A 17,547-nucleotide genomic window follows, 5' to 3' on the forward strand; every position below is an offset into this window, starting at 1 on the left:
AGTTGAATCGTAGTAGACTGTGGACAGTACACAAATGTAAATAATTAATAAATGATAATGGTTTCTTTTTTAAGAAAGAAAAGTTGAACGTAGAAACATGTAGATCTTGTAGTTAACAATGTATTCCTTCTTTTCTTTGTTTTTGTTTTTACGAGATTGGTAGGTTCATAACCATGTTGTTTGCTTTTTTCAGAAAACGCCATGCAAGCATTTCCTACACAAAACCTGTCCTACCTCAATGACTCCCTTGACAGTTCCCTTCTGAAGTCATTACATATGTCCATAAACTCACAGCAAGGCAAAATTGATGCCAATGTTATGATGCAACATGTTTTAAAATTAAAAGGTGAACACAAAACTAAAATTATAATGCTAGGAACGGGTATATCTGGAACCTTTGTGTTGGTGTTTCTGCTTTGTACAGTTTTCTTTTATCTAAGACGAAAAATAAGCCAAATCATAATATACCACTTCATCAAATCCCTGTTAACTGGATACCACATTCTTAACTGGTGTACTTCAGTGGTTACTTTTGAGCATTAGTGTATTAATTTTGTTTATTGTACTTCATTCTTTATTAAACAGTCTTATGTTAAAGTAAACAATACTGTAGAATAAATATTCTTGCATTCATATAGGGTTGATTAAACAGGTGTTGCTATGTTACTTTCTAAGTGAATAATCTATTTTTGTTCATTCATTGTCATAAAGATTTGTTACACTTATTACAACCATTTATGTGTGAACTATGTGATTTATGAGCGTACAGTGCTTTAGTAAAGTGATAAAGTATTTTCAACATACTTAATGTGAAGCGTGTGTAATCTTCTAAGTCGAGAGTTTTCATTGCTTGTACTTTTGCCGTGTGAAGAGTGGAGGAATGTTGAGTGGTAAATTCGAGGGCGAATTTCTCCGAAGGGTGGAGGAATGTTGAGTGGTACTTAAGTAAATAAATTAGTGAAATCAAAGTGAACTAGAAATTAGAATATAAATGAAAAACTTGGTTTAGTTTAGAGAGTTACATACTCGCAAACAGCGGGCCGAACAGCAGAACAGAAGAAACAATGACCATGAAGTCAGCAACTTCCACATAAGCGGGCGCTGTCGATTCAGCCGTCAGGGCATCGCCCGACCGGCTCACGTGTTTCTCAGTTGTCGTATGTGAGCAAAGGCCCTCGCCTACATCCCAAGAGCCAATGACCGACGTTAAGAAGAATCTTCGAGAAGCTTTTCAACGTGACAGAAGAGGCAATGACCGGCTCACGTGTTTCTCAGTCGTCACATGTGATCAAAGGCCCTCACCTACATTCCAAGAGCCAACGACCGACGTTAAGAAGATTCTTCGAGAAGCTGTGCAACGTGACAGACGAGGCAATGACCGTGAAGTCGTTCACCTCCAGTAAACTAAAGTGAATAAATACGCGAGACGCAGTGGGCCAGACAGATGAAGTCAGATGAAGACAGATGAAGACGGAGTCGAAGACGGAGACGAGAGACGAAGAAGACGAAGAAGCGTAGCAGTAGTTTTCAGTCAGTTTCGGTGCTGAAGACCGTCATGTAAGAAGAGGAATAGCAAACAGCAGCCGCAGCGCCAGAAGACAGAAGTTAAAAGGTATTTGAAGTCTGGTTTTTACATACCCGGGTGACTCGTGAGGACGGGAAGGAGACGGCCTCACATCAGTAGTCACCTGTGAGCTGGGATGAAGACCTGACAGTCGAAGACTGGCAAGCGGGAGTCCGTGGTTCGAGTCCGGGACACTGGCCTTCCCCCGCCGCGCCGCTCCGCTGGTCGACGCACAACACACGCGGCCGCATAGAGAAGAGAAACACTGGGACGCCACTCCCAAGGTATCATCCGACGCACGACTTCGCTCGCAATAATTAAACCGGCCACCTCGCGCTGTGCGTCTCCCGTCAGCTGGGCGAGACAGCGACACGAGATACACACCGCTACGCGTAATCAGACGCCGCCGCCGCCGCCGCTGCCGCAGCAGAAGACTTCACAAACGACACAGCTGCCTCTCTCCGAACCAGAACATCCCGTAAGATACAGTTGTACAAATCTTCAATAAAAGTTATCTTATGTAAAAATGATGTTTCATTCGACCTCATACCCGAGCCAAGGAAGAACCCACCCTGCCCACATGTTGTTAAGAGAGAAAAGTTAAATTATTTAATATTTTCACCCTGACAGAATGCTTTAGAATGCTCATCCTGACAATTGACTTGCATCAAAAGAGAAAACCCAGTTACATTTAGTGACAGAAGTGTCACATTTAGTTTCACAACTGTTACAATACTGTCCCTCACGTGGTTGCACCATTTATGGCATGGCCAACAACTTAATGGTCCTGTTAAGATGGTACTTGCACAACTAATTTCCAGAAGCATTCGGCTAACGAGAACACAATTTATCTAATTCCTTTATGTCCAATATTTACTTATGGTAAATGTTACCAAAGACAGAGCTGCTGAATAACTACACCTGCAATAGCAGTAATTAATGGGAAGATAAATAAATAATAATAAATCCAGCTTGGCACAAAGGATAATAATCAGAATACATTCAGAGTTTTTCATTAAAACAAAACAGGAAATATGAACGTCTTATGTCACCGGAGGAACTGAAAAATCCAAAGATAGATTTACAGTTGTGCTACACAATGCAGAGCGTAATTTGTAAGCAACAGAAATGGAACTGATGAACTTAGATGGATACAAACTACACAATGTAAATAAAGGTATAAGGATTATATATACAAAATTGGAATGAAATTCCAGGCCATATGTCTAAACAAGTAACTGAGTGATCAGTTCTGAGAGCTGAATCTCAATAACAGAGAGCCAGACTTGGCAGCTGGAGACAATGGTCACGTATGTGAGAGTTATGTTTGTGTGAATATCTGTATGTGTGTATGCGTGTGTTTTGTCTAATTCAGAAGATGGCCTTTTGGCTAAGAGCTTACTTGTCTCCCAGTTTTTTGTTGTGCCTGTCTGCGACTAACACCTCCATTATGTGGTGAGCAGCAATCTATCCTTTTCATAATATTGTCATTACTAGGTCCTGGATTTTCAATTGCCGAAATTAATCTCAGCATTTTTGTGTAGAGGAGGTGATCCACTTCTACTTCACCATCCTCATTCAGAGATCATTTTTTTGTGCACTCTTGAGATAACAGCAGATTTTACAGCGAAACAAAAACAGGCACACTTGTGCAATCATAATACTCATAATGATGACTGGGGTTGAGCAATTGTTGAGTGTCTCAAAAAGATAAACAGTTTGATCGTAGCTGATGTGCAATATCACAACTCATGTATGAAAAAATTGTACCAAGCACCAATGACTGGAGAAATTAGAAAAGGGGCCTGTATGCAAACAAAATCAATACTGCAATGCAGTATGTTTACTCTTACCTGAAGCAGAATGCTGGAGAGAGTTGGTTTTGCCTGGATGGTAACCAACCACACAAAAAACTGTGAAGGCACAACTCCTCAAAAAATAGGCCAACAATATTTTAATTATCTACACAGCCAACTGAAACACAGCATTATGTTGGTGTATTGTAAAGATAACTTCAGCAATTGCTATACAGGATACTCACTCCAAAATCTATTAGGCAACATATTATCCTCAATCATCAGATAATAATTTTCAAAAAATAGAGTCTGATATACCTGAGAATTTAGTCATTTTCCTGGACCACATGATATTGAAGAAAAAACACTGAGAAGTGGACACTGCTCTTGGACAATGCATAAATACTGCAGCAAGGTCGTAATATTTTGCACCACCAATGAAGTTGGGGTAGCAGCGTTTTTGATTTTAAGTTTTCCTGATGTACAAAAATCTTGAATATTCTGTTGGTATTCAGCAGGATGGTGGTGTTCACAGGTGAGATATTTCGGCAGGCTGATTTCTTGTCATCTTCAATGGTTCCTGGAGACTGATTGATCTCTGATGGATGCTGACTCTACATAGTCTTTACCTCCACAAATGAAGCTTTTGGCCACTTGCGGTTACAAGTTGTGTGTGCGTTTATTGTTGACGAAGGCCTTAATGGCTGAAAGCTTTATTTGTGACAGTCTTTTTGCTGTGCCTGTCTGCGTCCGCCTGATTAGCTGAGTGGCTACGTGCTTGCCTCCCATGCAGCGGGCCTGTTCGATTCCCGGCCAGGTTGTAGATTTTTTCCACTTGCGGACTGAGTGTTGTGTTGTCCTCATCACCATTTCATCCTCATCACCAGCACGCGAGTCACCCAAAGTGGCGTTGACTGAAATAAGAGTCGCACTCGGCGGCCAAACTTCCCCGGATGGGGCCTCCCAGCCGGCAATGCCATACGATCATTTCATTTTTTTCACTATTTGGTGAGTAGCAACTTTCCTTTTCATAATATTGTTACATTCCATACTGGATTTTCCATTGTTTGATTAGTCTTTATCCCCCCCCTCCAAGCCACCGTCTCAGTGCCTTTGCAATCCGTGGAAGGCGGTGGGGGAGGCATGGCGCTGGGTGGTGGGGGAAGTGCGGCACTCCAAGACACATCATGAACCACAATCTTTTCGTGGTCATGGCCACATGCAGATCTCAGCCGCTGAAGTGACAAAGCGTCTTCTTCAGACATCCTGACAGGATCGGATTTCCGTGTAGAATGCCAATGTGATTTGATCGTACTCAAGGCTGGATCCTAGGCCTTGCTTAACTGAAAGCCACTGTCCTTATTTATTAGCTCATCTTACACTTCGATCTCCATTGCCTTTTTAAGAGTACAATCCCAGAAGGTATTTGACTGCTGCAACACCTTTGTGCCATCGCAGTTCATGTCATGTCTATGTGGTGTTTATGCTTTGTGCATCTCTCCTGTACTCTCCAGATGGTCAGGCCTACATACATTTTCGCACTGGCAGGAGATGTGGTAAACTGCCGGTACCCGGAGTCCTAAGTCATCCTTGACTGACACTAATAAAAGTTTCCGTCTAGGATGGAGGGCGAAACACGCACCTGACACGTAATTTTGGAGTGTTCTGCAGCTCTCTACTAATGTGTTCCCAATGTATGGTATAATCACAGTCGCAGCCAGTTTGTCTTTGTCTTAGTCCTCTGCAGGCTGTGGCCTCGGCTTCTTCGGTCTTTCATGTTTCATCTGGCAGCTGTTGTAACTGTTCGTACAGACCACAGCCTGAAAGTGCTGCAATTCAGCTGCTAAGCTGCCATGGTCTGAGATTTCACATGCTCTGTGCACCAGTGTGCTTAGGTCTCTTGTTGCCACAACCATGTCAAGTCCAATACATTTCCATCATGAGTGAAAAAACAAGGAAGGAAGATTGGGTTTAACATCTCGTCGACATCGACATCACTAGAAACAGAGCACGAGCTTGGATTGTGTCAAGGACGAGGAAGGAAATCACTGAAAACCTGAAACTGGATGGCCAGACGCAGGTTTGAACTGTCATCCTCCCACAAGTCCAGTGTGCTAAGAACTGCGGCAACTCAGTCATGAGAACGGTTCCAAACTGTGTGTTTTGGTAGTTTTCAGAGAAAGCCTTTAGTAATGTTTCATAGGATGTTTTATCATGTCCACCACTAACAAAACTGTAATTTACCTTATTGATTGTTGGATATTGAAGTCTCCACTGATGATTACAGTACAACTGGGGAACATATGTAGAAGCAAACTGAGATTTTCTTTAAAGTTTTCGGTTACATAAGGGGTTAAGTCTGGTGAGTAATAGAAGGATCCAATTTCAATTTTATTACAGTGTACATCAGTTATTCATGACTATACAAGGATGCCACTTTTAACACAAAGACTGTATAGCCTGACAATGCTGTTGAGTGGCACAAAACCAATAAGAGAGATTTGGACTCATGCAGAGCTGCTGATATGGACAGAAAACTGCGACGCTCTGTGCAACAACACACAAGTGACATGCAGCATTGATACATCAGAGGCAACGATTTGTTCATGAGCACACTGTTTGTCAGCATTTTTTGTTTCCCATTATTACTGACATGCTTGGGTGCACACTGGAACATTGTTGGGCACCTATGAACACTCTGCTGCAATCTGTGCTATGAAAGATTTGGGTGTTGTTACATTAAGCAATGGTCTTACTTGCCAACGTGAAACATTTGAAAGAAATGCACTAACTGCATTACTTTCTGCCACTTTCAATTGAATAATAGCACTTTTATGTGATAACGTGATGTTGAACAAAACATATGTGTCACTGAAATTTAACGAAAAGGTTAAGGTATTTGAGGCAAGTGAGAAAGACAAACTATCTGTGTGTGAAATAATGTTGCGTTTCAAAGGTGGCAAATTGCAAATTTTTCATACTTTAAAAAACAAAGGTAAGACACAAGATAAATGGATGAAAGGGGATGGGGAAATAAAAAGAAAGGCAAAGAAGATGGGAAATGAATAAATTAATGAGACAGTATGGGAATAGTTCGCAAGTGTAAGAGGAAAAAGTCTTATCTTTTCTGGACCCATGATGCAGAGTGAAGCTCTGAAAGTCACTAAAGAGCTTGGAAATATGGACTTTAGGGCATCCACAGGATGGCTGGACTGTTTCAACATTGTGTGGAATGAAATGTGTGGGAAAGCTAACGATTTGCAGGAAAGTGTAGCAACAGAGTGGAAGATAATACTCTACAACATAATTGTGAATTATGACCAGAAAGACATATTCAATGCCACTGTTTTATTGTGCACTGTCTTCAAAATCTCTAGCTATTCAAGGTGAAAAGTGCATCATTGGACGGATGTCCTACGAAAGACACACTGTACTGCTGTGTGGAAACATATTAGGTGAAATGGAGAAGCCACTGGAGATTGGAAAGCCAGCAAAAATGCATTAAAAAAACAAACCCACATCAGATGTCAATAAGCTTTTAGTCACATTGCGAAGTAATAAAAAGGCATGGATGGTGAGCAGTCTTATGGAAGAATGGTTGGGCTGTTTCAATACCAAACTGAAAAAATGGAAATCGCCAAGTTGTTCTTTTTCTAGAAAATGCCACCTGCTGCCCAAAGATCAAGTAATCAAGACGTGAAATTGGCTTGGTTACCACCAGATTCAATTAGCCTCTCACAACTCATGGACTAGATAGTTATTTACATATTCCAGTCCCATTACAGGAGATTATTGATATAGTCTCTTATTCCTGGTCTTGAAGAAGTTGAAAGTGCATTTGTTCTTGTGTGGTCGGTTTCTGTCCTGGATGTAGTAAATTGGATTGGCTTGGCAGTAAGGGAAATAAAGCCCAAAACTGTAATGAAGTGAAACTTCCTGGCAGATTAAAACTGTGTGCCGGACCAACACTTGAACTTGGGGCCTTTGCCTTTTGTGGGCAAGTGCTCTACCAACTGAGCTACCCAAGCATGTCTCACAACCCATCCTTACAGCTTTACTTCTGCCAGTACCTCATCTCCTATCTTCCAATGATCACAGAAGCTCTGCTGCAAAACTTGCAAGACTATCACTCCTGGAAGAAAGGATATTGCATAGACATGGCTTATCCACAGCTTGGATATGGTTCCTGAATATTTTTGATGTGCAGCGAAGTGTGTATTCTCGCGTACCACAGTTGATAGAGCTCTTGCTCGCGAAAGACGAAGGTCCCCAGTTCGAGTCTAGCTCCAGCATGAAGTTTTAACCTGCCATGAAGTTTCATATCAGCACACACTCCACTAAAAATCTCATTCGAGAAACACCCCTCAGGACGTGGCTAGCTAAGTCATGTCTCCACAAAATCCTTTCTACCAGGAGTGCTAGTCTTGCAAGTTTTGCAGCAGAGCTTCGGTGAAGTTTGGAAGATAGGAGATCAGGTACTAGTGAAAGTAAAACTGTGAGGACAGGTCATGAGTTGTGCTTTGGTAATTCAGTCGGTAGAGCACTAGCCCAGGAAAGTCAAAGTTCCTGAGTTTAAGTCTCAGTCTGGCACACAGTTTTAATCTGACAGAATATCAGAAGAGCACACTCCGCTTCAAGGTGAAAATCTCATTCTGAAACCAAGTGCTTCAACAAAGTGGAGTTTGCAGGTCAAGAACAAGACACGTCTGTGGCCATCGAAGTACATGAAAATGCAGTAGCAACTGTTGAATTAATTAAAATGCGAAATATTTCATGTAGTGCAGATGACTACCTTGCAAGTGATGACTTTGTGCCAGATCACTCACTTTTACTTCAGCAATAGATTTGGAAGAAATCTGCACCACAAACTGATTATGAAGAAACAAAGGAAGAAGAGGAGCAAAATTGTGTCCCTACAGAAATTAATATGCCTGAAGAAGCTATTGCAAACACAAGCAATGTTATGCAATTTGCGGCACTCATAGATTTCTCAAGCTGTTGGAACTATTTTAAAGTGCAAAAAATTGCGTAGAAAAAAACAATTTTGGACAGGAAATTCAAACAGGTTTCCCTAATTGATATGAGGCAAAAAAAGTGAAATGTAATGCAAATAAACATGGCAATATTACTTGTGTACATACAACAATAAACAAATTTAAAGTCACAGCAAAAATACAGAAATGTCATATTATTTATCAATTAGTGTAATACTCTAGTGTTCTAATGTACAATATACAGTAAATGAACATCTACTGTGCAAGAGTGAAGGTATGTAAATATTTGCATAACTACAAATTTATACTCTTGTATATTCACTCCGCCTGAAAAGTTCCAGACAGCCTTTTCCCCCGAGTTTGCAATACTATAAAGGAACAAATGTTGCTTTTATGTTATCTTCTTGTGCACATCCTGGAAATTACCTTGGCCATGTTTCCCAGTTATTGCGACAATATGGATACTGATTGTGCACAAAAAGTGAACATTAAGTTCTGTGTTAAGCTCGAGAAAATCTCTAGCAAATGTGGACAATGATTATACAAGCATATGCAGGTGAGGCACTTTCAAGAAATCGTGTTTTTTAGTGGCACAAAAGGTTTACGTGAAGGCAGAGATTCAGTGCAAAACTATCCCAGAGCATATACCGAAACAAATGTGGAGGGTGTAAGGGAGTTATTGCAAGAAGACCACCACGTTTTATGTGTAATGTCAGAAGAACTGTCATGATGTGTCATAAGATTTTATGTGAAAGTTTGGGGAAATGGAAACTTATGCAAAACTCTGCCAGATGAAAACAAAGCATATAAATTTGTAATTATGCATGTATTTACATACCTTCACTCTTGCACAGTGGATGTTTATTTACTGTATATTGTACAATAGAACAACTGGATGGAGCCACACTTGATCCCACATTTCTGTCAAAAACTACTGCTGGGGATTAAAGTTGGTGCTACCAGAATGACCTCCACATGAAGCGTCATAGTGCTGAATGGCGGAGTCCTGGATCATCAGCCTTGAAAAGAGTCAAATGACAACCTTCAAGGACAAAGACAATGTTTATCACATTCTTTGATAGTATAGGATTAGCTCACCAGGAGTATGTTCCTCCAGGTCAAACAATAAACCAAACTCTTTACATCCCTGTTGATGAGATTATCGGCTGTACGGATATGTATTGCTTCCTTAATGATTGGGATTGCATAATTGAAGAAGCAATATATATCTGTACAGCCCATAATCTCATCAACAGGGATGGGGGATTTCAACTAAGCACAGACTGGAACCCTGCATTGGCTGCTATTACTTCACAACACAGAAATCAACATTTTTCAATAACACACCCATCATAATGATGGTCTAGTATGGTCTTTAATGAGTGAAGTCTGGCTGCACTGTTAGTTAACGCAGCACACAGTGCACGCTGAAATAGGGATTAAGGTGGTGGTGGTGGTGGTGGTGGTGGTGGTGGTGGTAGTGGTAGTGGTGTTGGTGTTGGTGGTGGTGGTGGTAAGGTAGGGGGAGAAACAAGTGCAGGGGTGACTAGGGAAGCAGTGCACAGAGAGTGCTATTGCGGAGGAGTATTCGGGGATTATATGACACCCGCAAAGCTAATTACCAGGCAGTAGCAAGCATAAGCATTTCAGCTTGAAGCAGACTACTGTCTGTAGGTAATCTTAGGACAAATGGTTCAAATGGCTCTGAGCACTTAACATCTGAGGTCATCAGTCCCCTAGAACTTAGAACTACTTAAACCTAACTAACCTAAGGACATCGCACACATCCATGCCCGAGGCAGGATTCGAACCTGCCACCATAGTGGTCGCACGGTTCCAGACTGAAGCGCCTAGGACGGCTCGGCCACTCTGACTGGCTAATCTTAGGACATTCCAGCACTATGTTATGATATGAATTGAATTCTTGTCTCCATATTACAGTTTAAAAACTAGAAATAAATGTTTAATGAAGAAAAATATATACAGTTTTACAGACAACTAACCAAAAGTTGAGCTGAAAGTCCAATAGTGCAATTAGGATGAACTGCTTACTTGATTTTGAAGGATGAGTGTAACTGCTTTGCCTGATTTTCCTGCACGCCCTGTTCTCCCTATTCGATGAATATAGTTCTTGATGTATTTTGGAAGGTCATAGGATATCACATACTTGATGTTAGGCATATCCATACCACGGGCGAGAGCGTCAGTACTGATGAGACTGGAAATATGAAATACATACTCTTTTACAGTGATATTTGGCAAGAAATAGAATTTTACAAATAATTATTCAAACTGTCATTAACATTAAAATAATAATGTCAACTCTGTCACTATTCTCCATAGTAGTCAAACATGAAGCTGTAGATCGTCCACTGAAATGGCTCGTTAACTGCTAAATGTAAAAATGCAGCCCCCCCCCCCTTTTTTTAAATGTTCCAAGTAATAATTTTACTGATATGAATGAATAACTCTGTGACTACCTCAGTGACAAAATACAACTCTCAGTTGGAGATCAAATTGTAAACGGATGCTGTCATTCAACCTCCTTGTGTTGAAAAATAAGTGTATTACACATGTCAACTCTGGTATGAAAATTTTCTCACTACTGCCATTAAGAAACTTACTGTTCATTACTGCACCATAGCACTTAACTGTACAGGACCGGACTGAAGGAAACGTGGATGGTTATTATAACTTCAGTGAAGAATGATGGCGATCAAATTTAGGCTCTTCTGTGAACCTGTGTCATGCAATCTCTGATTCAAAAAGTGTTCTGAGAGCTCTGCTGTGAATGTCATAGGCAGTATGAGAATTAAACATGATAGTAGCGAGATATGTAGTGAATTTTTATTCCACTTGTTGTGAGTTGTCAGGGCTGATGATGATGGTAAGTGAGAAATTCTACAAAAGGAAACAAGAGAAAACTTCCAGGATATGTGCTTACTTCAAGTACAAAGCTCATGTATGGGTGTACCACAACTGTCACTTGGAACCTGCGTGAAATCCCACCTTCACGAATCAGATTATACCACTAATGAATCAGCGATCAAACCTCAGATACTGAAGCTCAGTTCTTCAACGAATGTCAAAAAGAATTCCTGATCTCCACTTCGGCATGGAAAGAATGTTGACATTATACCACTGGTCACAAATATATGCCACACAAAACAGGATGCCAATGCTGAAATACCAACTAACAGGATGAGGTTCACAGAAAAACACATAATGAAACATTAATTCTCAGAATTCTTAATTTCTTCATTGAAGAATATGATAGTGTAACTGTTAGGGGAGAAGGTGGTTGCAAGCTGTGAATGAAACTCAAATTCTTTTGTCAAGCAAAACATAAGTAGTAACAATCAGCATAACTACTCCTTTGGCATTTAGCAAATATATTGACCTGAGGACAGTTTAAACCTTAACATATGTTAAAGCAGCTATTAGTACTGCTAGTACACTACCTTGTTCAGGCTGCACGGTATTAGCTTCTTTTTGTAATGTTATAATGGAAGTATTATTGATATTATGTACATAAATTCTTTACTATTTATGGTATGAGACTACTATTTATGGTATGAGACAAAGGTAGTGGCCAGGTGACAAATATGCTCTTTACCAAGACCACCACAAAATTATAGCTGCCCAACTCCAAATAGCAACTGTGAATGTACAAATGACCAAAACGTAGTGGGTACTTCTAAGCTGACACCTGGAATCTTGTTTTTTAAATACACTGTACAGAAATAACTGCCAATTTAACTAAAATGAAATAATACTTTAATACTGATGTGTAGCAATTGCCAAACATGGGCTTATAATTTCTACTAGTTTAAATTGGTTTTCTATAAAAGTGGCCAGGAAAATGGCTTTAGCATGAAGAGATTGCATCTGATCCAAATAATGTTAACAAATTTTGTTAATTGAATTACTGTTGCTAAATGGCACATTTAAAAAGAATATAACACATATAAAAGCACAGAGAATAAAAAAGGAAATACAAGAAAGTAAAGCTTTTGTTTAAGACGGTATTAAAGTGGCCCAGGACTCTCTCTCTCTCTCTCTCTCTCTCTCTCTCTCTCTCTCTCTGTGTGTGTGTGTGTGTGTGTGTGTGTGTGTGGGCGCGCGCGCGCATGTGAGGACATGTTCCAAGTGTCCGGGATTCATTTATTGATTGTGGCATAACTGAAAGAAGAGTTAAGAAAATATTGGTGACATTCCTATCCACAATGTTTTGCGTGTGACTGCTTGATAGAACAAAAAATGTCAATATAATGTTCAAGCACTGATACCATGAACTTACATATCAATCTGACCATCAACAAATCTCCTGATGACTTCATCTCTTTGTTGACGCCAGAGTACAGATGACATTTCGGCACACGTGAGATTTCCCTGGCTCAAATGCTTCAACAGAAGAGACAGGCGATGTGCTGCCCGTTGTGAGTCAACAAAACATAACACTTGTTTCCACCTGTGACTTGTAATCAAATAGTACAGAACCAACGGCTTAGTTTCTGGCGTTACTACACAGAATTTTTCCTTTAATTCTGCTGGTGTGGTGTATTTTCCAATAAACTCTCCTCTTAATTCTCCAACCAGTGGCTCATCTGGGACTGAAACACACACAATTAATTTTAAATATTGTTGAACAATAACAAACAAATAATTTATTGTTGATTAGCTTGTAGAGTGTATCCATCAGATTAACAAAATAGACGTCACAACAAGGAAGAAATACTAATAACATAAAAAATAGTTTATTATCTATAGCGACTTACACAAAACTGTTTTCACTCACTACTTGATTATGCTTAACATTTATTAAATAACAGCAGTTACCCCTGGCTGTGCTGGCACATCAATAGTGATGCTATGAATAGTGATGATTATTAAGTGAGTTACTGCATTTGAAATAACCTCAGCTGCCCTCATGTGTCTGCCTATTTGGGTAAGCACAGCTCCTGAGCTGACCCAATTCACAAAGTGTCATATGACGATATAATTTTGTAGGTGCATTCATCCAGTGCTATATGTGAACATTGTATGCAAAATGTGTCACGATTACAGTTAGTAGTAAGAAATAATAAATTAACATGTCAGGCAGTTTTACTGCATGCACAATCAAAATGTAGGAAGCAATAAGCTTTTTTCTTTCATAATTTTGTGAAGGTTGTAAGTGAGAAAAATTCTTGTAAAGGTTTGAAATGATGTGTAAAGTTCGTTGCAAGTCGTCTCACTCTTAAATGCTGGATGAGTAACATCAGGGTATTTGTGCATTGTGGCCTATATTACCGTATTTACTCGAATTTAAGCCGCACCTGAAAAATGAGACTCGAAATCAAGGAAAATAAAATTCCCGAATCTAAGCCGCACCTGAAATCTGAGACTCGAAATTCAAGGGGAGAGAAAAGTTTTAGGCCGCACTTCCAAATCGAAACAAAGTTGGTCCATTGTAATATGAGACACAATTTAGGTTGAATGAATGACGATACAGGTGTAGTATTTTGTCGAGTCGTAAGCTTAGCAGTTAAGCTTTACCAGGTAGCCGTTGTTATGCGTCAGGCGCTCCGTCCGTATTTATACGGGTACCCTTCCTTTTTCATGTGCTTTGTCTGGTTTAAATTGATTGCTTATTTTTCTTTGATCTGACAAGTGCAGTTCTCTTTGTTATAGGTGTTTCCGTCACTGAGAGCTGAAAATGTATTACTGTGCTGTGTCATGCATTGTTTGTCGCATTCTGAAAATGAGGGTTTACAGCCTGTCGCCGCTCGCGGCATGGCTTGCTTTTGTGCACGCTACCGCTGCTTACAATTAAAAAAAAACAAAGAGAAGAATTGTCTCATTAGCGAAACAATGACAAAAGACTGCTCTTCGTTGCTACTTACACTGCTGCTTTCTTTGATAATGATCAACAAGAACCAAATAATAGACTGCGTATGACAGATGATGTTCTGAACGAGAATTTAGCGAAAATTTTTTCCGTTTGAAAATCTTTGCAGACGCCTCTTTAGTACATTACATTATGCACAGAAATTAGAGTCATCTTAGAGTTAAAAATCTAGTCAATTGCCATGCTTCATTTCTGACTGTATCACTATTAGGCATAAGAATAATACGAATATAAACATGACATGGTATGTATATTCTTCCGCGTCTGCTGTTGTCTCACTCTAGTTTCGTAGTTTATTAGGCAGACAGGATTTAAATGAGATAGCAGCAAACACGAAAGAATACATGGCAAAATGTTTATATTCGTATTATTCTTATGGTGAAGAGAATACTGCACGTGATTCACAATTCATAAAAGTTCCTATTAGCAACCATTTCTTCTCACAGTTAGGAAAAAATTCAGAAAGTAGAGTTGGCCATATTGACAAATATCCCAAACAGTCTTGCCAGTCGGATTTTCGTAGTACATTGAAATGCTGCTACGTTCGAAGAGGAACAATATGGAATTTGTATTTACTTCGTTGGATAATGTATGAAAATGCAGTGGTCGAAACTCGGGGCGGAGAAAAAAAAAAAAAAAAAGCTAGTCTTCCACTTTTTTTTTTATTTACTTAGTGACGCAGAGGTTTTGGTGCCAATATTTGTCTTTGTGCCTGCGAAGCATGCCTGCGTAGCACTACATATATTCGACAACAGAAGTTAGTTGTGGCGGCACCTACCAACATTTTTCAGAACTTCCGCTTACTTTGCACTCGATTCTAAGCCGCAGGCGGTTTTTTGGATTACAAAAACTGGAAAAAAAGTGCGGCTTAGATTCGAGTAAATACGGTACTTCTTCACCTCACCTTTACCCTTTTGATAGGTAGGTAGCTGTTACCGCCACAGTGATTCCTTCTGGACGGTAAGTGATATGTGTATCAAGTTTGACTGAAATCAGTCCAGTGATTTCGGAGGATATTTGGAACAAACATACATTTTTATAATACTATGTACAAATATCTTTTTTTCCTGTGACCAAATTTTGATGAACTGAAGCCTATACGGTGCTCCAAACTATGCTCAAGTTACCTGCGTGAAAATTCATCTTGTTGCTTTGGAGATTAGCATGTTCAAGGACAAACAGGCAGGCATCACAGTTTCAGACATTTATTATTAGTGTAGACAAGTGGTGTACTACTTAATATGAACTATAAATAGTTATAACACTACCCATGCACCTAAAACAAAACAGTACAAGAAACAGTGACAGACGCACACATTTAAAAATATGCTTAACACTTCAACTATCTGAATATTTATCAAAATTCCTTTCCCTATATAATGCAGAAACAGCAAAATGTATTTGCATTAAGTGCCAAAACAAAAGTAAAAGTCACTAATGTGTGTGGGTGTGTGTGTGTGTGTGTGTGAGAGAGAGAGAGAGAGAGAGAGAGAGAGAGAGAGAGAGAGAGAGAGAGACAGGCAATTCACACAAGTACGTCTACAGGAGGTAAAATAGGGCTTAAAGATATGCTAACAATAGACTTCACATTTCTGAACATTCTAATAATGAGCTTCTGCAGGCAAGAAATAAAAGTGTGATCTGAAGCCCTAAGTATAGGGCAAAATAAATTACATTATTATCACAAACAAATGAACAGCTTGGATTAAACAAGTGTTGTGGAACAATTGACAATTATTTTTTCAGTGAGCCTGAGCCATCCTAACAACTGTTTGCTGTGGTTTAGTGTAACCACAGTAAAGTGGACACCCAGAAAGGAATTTCAATCCAGCTCCTGGGCATTACTCGTGGCCACAGTTTGCTTGCTTTGAGCAGTGACTGTGACTAATTTGGTGGTGATCTCACCTATGTAACTAACAGAACCACTGACAGATTACATGCGACATTTCACATATCAATCTTTCCTTGATAACATAATGATGTTTTACCAATGGTGGTACTGGAATATTTAATACTGGCCAGATATCACTCACCTGGGTAAAAGACACGGAATAAGATGGCCAGGTTTCCCTCATCTGAAGGAAAAATGATTTAGAAAATTACCTATAGTTTCTAATATATTATGTGTTTACATGTGTGTGTATGGTGTAGGGGGTGAGGGGACATTCATTTTGTGCTCCCTGAAATTTCTTTAAAATCTTTTATAAAATAGACATTGGGATGTTGCTTTCATCGTTGTCGGATATAGCCCACATTGACCAAGTTGATTGGCACACTGAAATATGGTTCCTGATATAATCTGCTGCATATGCTTTACATCTGCAGTGTACTCTGCAAGTCATGGCAAAGGGCGTGGCAGAGGATACTTTGCATTCTAACAGTTTGTACATCTATACGGTTTGTACTCCTATATCTACACAATTACCCTGCAATTCGCCATTAAGTGCATGGCAGAGAATTCATCGAACATCTTCAGACTATTTCTCTACTATTCCACTCTCTTAACAGTGTGTGGGAAAACTGAACACTTAAATCTTTCTGTATGAGTTCCAATTTCTCTTATTTTATTACGATTATCATTTCTCCATATGTAGGGTGGTGACACTAAAATATTCTTACATTCAAAGGAGACAGCTGATGTGAAATTTCATGAGAAGACCTCGCCACAATGAAATCTGCCTTTGTTTTAATGATTACCATCCCAATTCGCTTATCAATCTGTGACACTCTCTCCCCTATTTTGTGACACAAACAAGCTACCCTTCTTTGGACTATTTTGATGTCCTCTGTCAGTCCTTTTGGATAAGGATTCTATATCGCACAGCAGCACTCTAGCAGAGTACAAACAAGTGTAATGCAGGCAGGCTCTTTAGTACACCTGTTGCATCATCTAACTCCCAGACATCTGATGTCAGCCACTCAGATCGTTACCAAATGTCGCATTTCGATGGAGTACAAACTGAAACTCCAATTTAATTTGTACTGTGTGCTGTTGTTCAGCAGAACAGGCATAAATGTTACTTAAAAATAAAACCAGACCTACTAAGTACAGGAAAAGTGTGTCTGTGAATAATAGACATGTATGACTCATGTGAGTGAGTTGGTAGGATGTTGTGTCCCGAATTACAACCCCATTTATGGAAATTTTTTAACTGTTTATGCTTGAAACTGTTATATGGGAGGACATTTTCCTGACAAGTAAAAAGATTTTTCAAAAGTTGTACAAATGTTCTTTTGGCAGTCTGCTTTCGCTTCGTTACTTGAAAGTAGCAAACCTATAGAGTACATCTGTATAGATAGATG

The 17,547-nt window shown here is 39.6% G+C and overlaps 1 protein-coding gene across 2 annotated transcripts in view; it reads right to left on the reverse strand.

Annotated features, from left to right (window-relative positions):
• LOC126259891 (probable ATP-dependent RNA helicase Dbp73D) overlaps positions 1-17,547 on the reverse strand; it is a 164,980-nt gene that overhangs the window by 22,863 nt on the left and 124,570 nt on the right. For both annotated transcript variants that reach the window (XM_049956968.1, XM_049956967.1), the window contains 2 exons: positions 12,655-12,967; positions 10,407-10,572 (listed from right to left, as the gene is read on the reverse strand). In XM_049956968.1, the coding sequence (XP_049812925.1) occupies positions 10,407-10,572; positions 12,655-12,967 (479 nt within the window). The remainder of the gene's footprint in view (positions 1-10,406; positions 10,573-12,654; positions 12,968-17,547) is intronic.

Source organism: Schistocerca nitens, chromosome 5, assembly GCF_023898315.1.
Source record: "Schistocerca nitens isolate TAMUIC-IGC-003100 chromosome 5, iqSchNite1.1, whole genome shotgun sequence".
NCBI lineage: Eukaryota > Metazoa > Arthropoda > Insecta > Orthoptera > Acrididae > Schistocerca > Schistocerca nitens.